Raw genomic sequence first — 6,898 nt, 5'->3', positions numbered from 1 at the left:
TCCAAAGTTTATCAAGAAGTAGAACGGGTAATCGAACTCGATCAGGATAAGTGCTGATTGGTCACGAAGTTTTGCTATTGTTACAGTCATTCTTAAGCCCGGCGCACACGGGCAATTTTCCATCGCTTGGTCATGTAACTTTTTGACACAAGTGAAAAATTGTTTCGTGTACAGATATTTACAATGGCGATTTTTTGTTGCTTGTGACAGATCGCTGGTATCAAACATGCTTGATATTCTGCGACAAAAAAATCATCAGTCGCTAATTTGTCGCAGAGATATCGCTGCGTGTGCGTCTTTGCGATAACGAAGTGATCACCTCCAAAGGCTAAGCCAGTCCCTGCCCACGACTTGCATTGCCCACTGGTCGCAGATAACGTGCACACGCAGCTACCCGAAAGCGGAAACTTGCGTCCAAATATCGCAATACGCTTGCGATAAGAAGTCGCTTAAGTGCGCCAGGCTTTACCGTACATTCTTACAACACGATGACATAGTGGCTACTGCCTCGTTTCACCTCTATGAGGCAGTAGCCACAAAAAACATTAATCTTTTGTGAAAGATAAAGTTCGTTCTACAACTTCCTGTATGCGTTTTTGCTATAAAAGCGAATGGGTGCTTTAATATAAAACTGTGATTTGCAGCTTGCAACCAATCCGACTGAAGAATTGAGCGCCCTGGTGTACGCTGCTGTATCAAAAGGTCTCCAATCCAAAGTTTTCTGCACTACATTTCAACAAGATTTGCATTTAAACAAAAAAAATCATTTGCATTCTAAAATGTCTTCACTTTATTCAGTACGATCGAAATGCTGAAATGTATGGCTTGAGTTTTTCAGGTTTAACAGTGCATCATCCAATCACGTATTACAATCCATTTCTCATTTCTTTCCCACCCGTGGTGGTGTTTTCATTCAAAAATGGCCCACATCACCAATTTGGACAGAGTCATGGTCCAAACTATCAGTTCCAGGATAAACCCGAGTCGTGATGTTCCATTCTCTTTAGAGCACAGGTGAAACAGACTTCCCCTGTAGTTCAGACTCCCAGACGGCACTTTGAGCTTTTCCCAAAGCTCCACTGCTTCGTCTTGACAATCTGCAACCGCGGCAGAGGTGCACGACAGAAAATCATCCCAGTATCTGCGAAATGAAAAATGTAACACAATCAGTTTCTTGAAGAATCATAAATCTACACGCAACACTGGAATGGGAGCTCAGATGAGAGAAATTGTTCACTGGAATTTATTTTTAACTTTATCCAGGCTACTTTGTCCTGGTACAGCATCCCTACTACATGATGCTACCACCACCGTGCTTCACTGTAGGTATTCTGTTTGGAGGCTGTTGGGGAAATGATGAGTTTACACCAAATTTAGCACTTTGTGTCAAAGCCAGAAACTTCAATTCTGGCCTGATTGGACCAGAGACCTTTTTTCAGTAGTGATTTTCTCCTAACTGTTCACAGCACAGGGCACTTTGTCCTGGTACAGCATCCCTACTACATGATGCTACCACCACCATCGTGCTTCACTCTAGGCTTTGTGTTCTGCGGCTGGGATGGAATGATGAAGTTACACCAAATGTAGCACTTTGTGTCAAAGTCAAAAACTTCAATTTTTGCCTGACTGGACCAGAGACCTTTTTTCAGTAGTGGTTTTCTCCTAACTGTTCACAGCACAGGCCACTTTGTCCTGGTACAGCATCCCTACTACATGATGCTACCACCACCATGCTTCATTCTAGGCTTTGTGTTCTGCGGCTGGTATGGAATGATGAAGTTACACCAAATGTAGCACTTTGTGTCAAAGTCAAAAACTTCAATTTTTGCCTGATTGGACTAGAGACCTTTTTTCAGTAGTGGTTTTCTCCTAACTGTTCACAGCACAGGCTATTTTGTCCTGGTCCAGCATCCCTACTACATGATGCTACCACCACCACCGTGCTTCACGCTAGGCTTTGTGTTCTGAGACTGTTAGGAAATGATGAGTTTCCACCAAATGTAGCACTTTGTGAAAGCCAAAACCTTCAATTCTGACCTGATTTGGACCAGAGACCTTTTTTTTCAGTAGTGGTTTTCTCCTGACAGCTTTATCCAGGCTACTTTGTCTCCTCTGAAGCGATATGAAAAAGCTACATGAAATCCCATGTTGGAAAAGTTTCTCAGGTCTGATCAAACCAAAATAAATCTTTTATCCTTGGCATAATGGAAACCCAATACTACTTAACACCCTGAGAACACCATTCCCACTGTGAAGCATGGTAGTGGTAGCATCATCTTATTGATGTACTTGTTGGAGTCGACTGGGGCTGGGAAACTATTCAGGGTTGAAGGGAAGATAGATGGCAACTTAGAAGCACACACGGTAATCTTAGATGAAAGATTGTTAAAGTCTGCAAACGTGTGCTACAGTGGTGCTTGAAAGTTTGTGAACCCTTTAGAATTTTCTCTATTTCTGCATAAATATGACCTAAAACATCATCAGATTTTCACACAAGTCCTAAAAGTAGATAAAGAGAACCCAGTTAAACAAATGAGACAAAAATATTATACTTGGTCATTTATTTATTGAGGAAAAGTATCCAATATTACATATCTGTGAGTGGCAAAAGTATGTGAACCTTTGCTTTCAGTATCTGGTGTGACCCCCTTGTGCAGCAATAACTGCAACTAAACGTTTGCGGTAACTGATGATCAGTCCTGCACACCGGCTTGGAGGAATTTTAGCCCATTCCTCCGTACAGAACAGCTTCAACTCTGGGATGCTGGTGGGTTTCCTCACATGAACTGCTCACTTCAGGTCCTCCCACAACATTTCCATTGGATTAAGGTCAGGACTTTGACTTGGCCATTCCAAAACATTAACTTTATCCCTCTTTAACCATTCTTTGGTAGAACGACTTGTGTGCTTAGGGTTGTTGTCTTGCTGCATGATCCACCTTCTCTTGAGATTCACTGCATGGACAGATGTTATGACATTTTCCTTTAGAATTCGCTGGTATAATTCAGAATTCATTGTTCCATCAATGATGGCAAGCCGTCCTGGCCCAGATGCAATAAAACAGGCCCAAACCATGATACTACCACCACCATGTTTCACAGATGGAATAAGGTTCTGATGCTGGAATGCAGTGCTTTCCTTTCTCCAAACATAAGGCTTCTCATTTAAACCAAAAAGTTCTATTTCGGTCTCATCCATCCACAAAACATTTTTCCAATAACCTTCTGGCTTGTCCATGTGATCTTTTGCAAACTGTAGACAAGCAGCAATGTTCTTTTTGGAGAGCAGTGGCTTTCCCCTTGCAACCCTGCCATGTGCACCATTGTTGTTCAGTGTTCTCCTGATGGTGGACTCATGAACCTTAACATTAGCCAATGTGAGAGAGGCCTTCAGTTGCTTAGAAATTACCCTGGGGTCTTTTGTGACCTCACCAACTATTACACGCCTTGCTCTTGGAGTGATCTTTGCTGGTCGACCACTCCTGGGGAGGGTAACAATGGTCTTGTATTTCCTCCATTTGTACACAATCTGTCTGACTGTAGATTGGTGGAGTCCAAACTCTTCAGAGATGGTTTTGTAACCTTTTCCAGCCTGATGAGCATCAACAATGCTTTCTCTGAGGTCCTCAGAAATCTCCTTTGTTCGTGCCATGATACACTTCCACAAACATGTGTTGTGAAGATCAGACTTTGATAGATCCCTGTTCTTTAAATACAACAGGGTGCCCACTCACACCTGATTGTCATCCCATTGATTGAAAACACCTGACTATAATTTCACCTTTAAATGTACTGCTAATCCTAGAGGTTCACATACTTTTGCCACTCACAGATATGTAATATTGGATCATTTTCCTCAATAAATAAATGACCAAGTAGAATATTTTTGTCTCATTTGTTTAACTGGGTTCTCTTTATCTACTTTTAGGACTTGTGTGAAAATCTGATGATGTTTTAGGTCATATTTATGCAGAAATAGAGAAAATTCTAAAGGGTTCACAAACTTTCAAGCACCACTGTATTTGGGCAAAGGTTCGCTTTCCAACAAGTGAAGAACCCTGAGCATACTACCAAAGTTACACTGGATTGGTTCAACACAAGAGTCTAAATGTCGCAGAATTGAAAATCTGTGGAAAGACAAGTTGAAAAGTAATGCTTCTGTAACGAAAATCTTATAAGTATTAAAATATTCTCATAAGGTTAACTTCCACTTACGAGCAGACGGTGTGCAGGTTTTCCAGGTCGTCCAGGTCCTGAGGATAATTCACCATGTTTCTTCCAAAGCTGAGCAAACAGTCTGAGAAACCCTTAAACACGGTCTCACATGCCTCTGCAGAGCTCACTGCTTGAAGCAAAGACGCTGAAATCAAGTAAAGATGATTTCTACTGATCTGTGAATTGGAAACTGAATGCTCCAAGAATCAGTCATGTAATTCATGAATGAACTGTAGACTGCCAGAAACAGGGGTACAGTAGGAGTCAATTTCTATGCCCCAAGGTACAATCTATACTAATGTACCCCCTAGGGCTCATTATTGGACCTCAAGGTAACTACGTGTCCCTTTTTAGGGCCATAAAGGTACATATATGTTCCAAAGCAGTATATAAAAGGTACAAATAAGTGCCTTAGAGGGTCCTGATCCAGTGACAAGCCGTTGTAGCCCTAAAGGTACAATGATGTACTTTATTTTCTGAGTGTATATGGTAGAAAAATGATCATTTATTCAGCAAAAATATCCTAAATTTGGACAGTATTTCTTATTCGGGGATGATGACGATAAATCAAATATAAGATTCGAAACTTTTTGTGATTTCAAATAATCTTGTGGGCGGCACGGTGGTGTAGTGGTTAGCGCTATTGCCTCATAGCAAGAAGATTCTGGGTTCGAGCCCAGTGGTCAACGAGGGCCTTTCTGTGTGGAGTTTGCATGTTCTCCCCATGTCCGTGTGGGTTTCCCCCAAAGGCATGCAGGTTAGGCTAATTGGTGGCTCCAAATTGACCGTAGGTGTGAATGGTTGTCTATGTGTCAGCCCAGCGATGACCTGGTGACTTGTCCAGGGTGTACCCTGCCTCTCACCTATAGTCAGCTGGGATAGGCTCCAGCTTGCCTGCGACCCTGTAGAACAGGATAAGCGGCTACAGATAATGGATGGATGGATGGATGGATCTGCCAATAGAACAAGGCAAGCTTGAAATAAAGAGGAGAGAGTCTAGAAATAAGTATAATGATCTCCTATTGATAAGTGATGCGTAGATTCATCAATATACTGTATAACATTATATTTTAATTCCATCCCATACATCCGTTTTTATTTTGTTATAAATTCAGAATACATTTGTTCAGATAAAGAATTTTTCGTCGGTATTCTAAGACATGAAAATTTCAAGAATGTCTGAATTATGTTTCTATAATGAACACCAAGTGTCTTGTTAAAATGCACATATGTACAGTGTATACACTAATCTCTAACTTTGCTACATATAAAAGTTGAAAAGGTATGAAATCAGTGCACTGATAAGCTCCAGTGTAGGTGTGTAAACTCTTCATTCTGGCAAATGAACAAAATATAAAGTAATGATCATTTTGTTGACATGAAATAAGTATGATTTCCACATTCTAGTGTAAATTGCTCATTCTTACCTAAATGCAGGAACCAGAGAAGTGAGCCGGGTCTGTCAGTTCGAGTAAATCCCATCGTACACTGTGCGAAACCATCAGAATAACAATCTTCTTCCACTCACAGCTTCTCCACAAGCTGGAAGAAGCACTCTGATCAGAATCCCTCTTTCTCTTCTCCATGCACAGCACAGTACAGTAAAGGATGTGGTTGCCAGATTGGAAATAGTTCCTCCTAGTCACATAGATGGAACAAGAAAACAAAGTGTGGATTGTTCTCATTCATCTCATTATCTGTAGCCACTTTATCCTGTTCTACAGGGTCGCAGGCAAGCTGGAGCCTATCCCAGCTGACTACGGGCGAAAGGCGGGGTACACCCTGGACAAGTCGCCAGGTCATCACAGGGCTGACACATAGACACAGACAACCATTCACACTCACATTCACACCTACGCTCAATTTAGAGTCACCAGTTAACCTAACCTGCATGTCTTTGGACTGTGGGGGAAACCGGAGCACCCGGAGGAAACCCACGCGGACACGGGGAGAACATGCAAACTCCGTACAGAAAGGCCCTCGCCGGCCACGGGGCTCAAACCCAGACCTTCTTGCTGTGAGGCGCCAGCGCTAACCACTACACCACCGTGCCGCCCGAAGTGTGGATTGTTGATTTTAAAATTAAATAAAAGAAAGAAAGAAGGAAGAAGAAGATCATCCTTATCCTGCAGCACTTTGGGGCTCATAACTCTAATAGTTCACGTTTTTATGCAAATCACAGGTTTATATTAATGCGCTCATTCTATTCCTGTGTTATCGTTTCCATAGCAACAGCTTACATCAAGATGCAGCGGACATGCTGTAGAATCTAAGTCGAATCATAAATGTTTTGTACATTTAAGAATAAAAAAAAATAAATGACATGGTGGGTTTTCTGCATTTATTGATTTGACATTTATGGAAGGAGTCTCCAGTTTAAGCTGGAACTTTAAGTTTTCCGACTATCCAGACTTTTCTTTTTGTTCTTGTTGTTACCTCACCCTGGACGAAATCCACCAGGGGGCGACGTATTGTTTTCAGTCAGGTTTGTTTGGGTTTTTTTTGTTAACGATATTACAGTAAAACAGCCGGATCAATCGTCATGAAACTTTCAGGATAGATGGGCCTTGGTCTCAAATAGAACCTCTAACATTTTGAGGCTCATCTGGTCAAGGTCACCAAAAAGGTCAAAATTGTTTTTGTTGTGGCTACTGCCTCATATAGAGGCGCTAGCTACTATGTCA

At 41.7% G+C, this 6,898-nt stretch overlaps 1 protein-coding gene across 1 annotated transcript; it reads right to left on the bottom strand.

Annotated features, from left to right (window-relative positions):
• Nucleotides 1–909: 909 nt before the first annotated feature.
• Nucleotides 910–5,696, bottom strand: nrn1b (neuritin 1b). Its single transcript, XM_060906627.1, has 3 exons — nucleotides 5,642–5,696; nucleotides 4,215–4,359; nucleotides 910–1,141 (listed from the first exon to the last, which is right to left on the bottom strand). The coding sequence occupies exons 1-3, from the start codon at nucleotides 5,694–5,696 to the stop codon at nucleotides 910–912; spliced, it is 432 nt and encodes a 143-aa protein (XP_060762610.1).
• Nucleotides 5,697–6,898: the final 1,202 nt, after the last annotated feature.

The sequence above is a fragment of the Neoarius graeffei genome, chromosome 23 (genome assembly GCF_027579695.1).
Source record: "Neoarius graeffei isolate fNeoGra1 chromosome 23, fNeoGra1.pri, whole genome shotgun sequence".
Lineage (NCBI taxonomy): Eukaryota > Metazoa > Chordata > Actinopteri > Siluriformes > Ariidae > Neoarius > Neoarius graeffei.
Note: the sequence above shows the minus strand (reverse complement) of the source record. Positions and strands in the feature narration are given on the sequence as shown.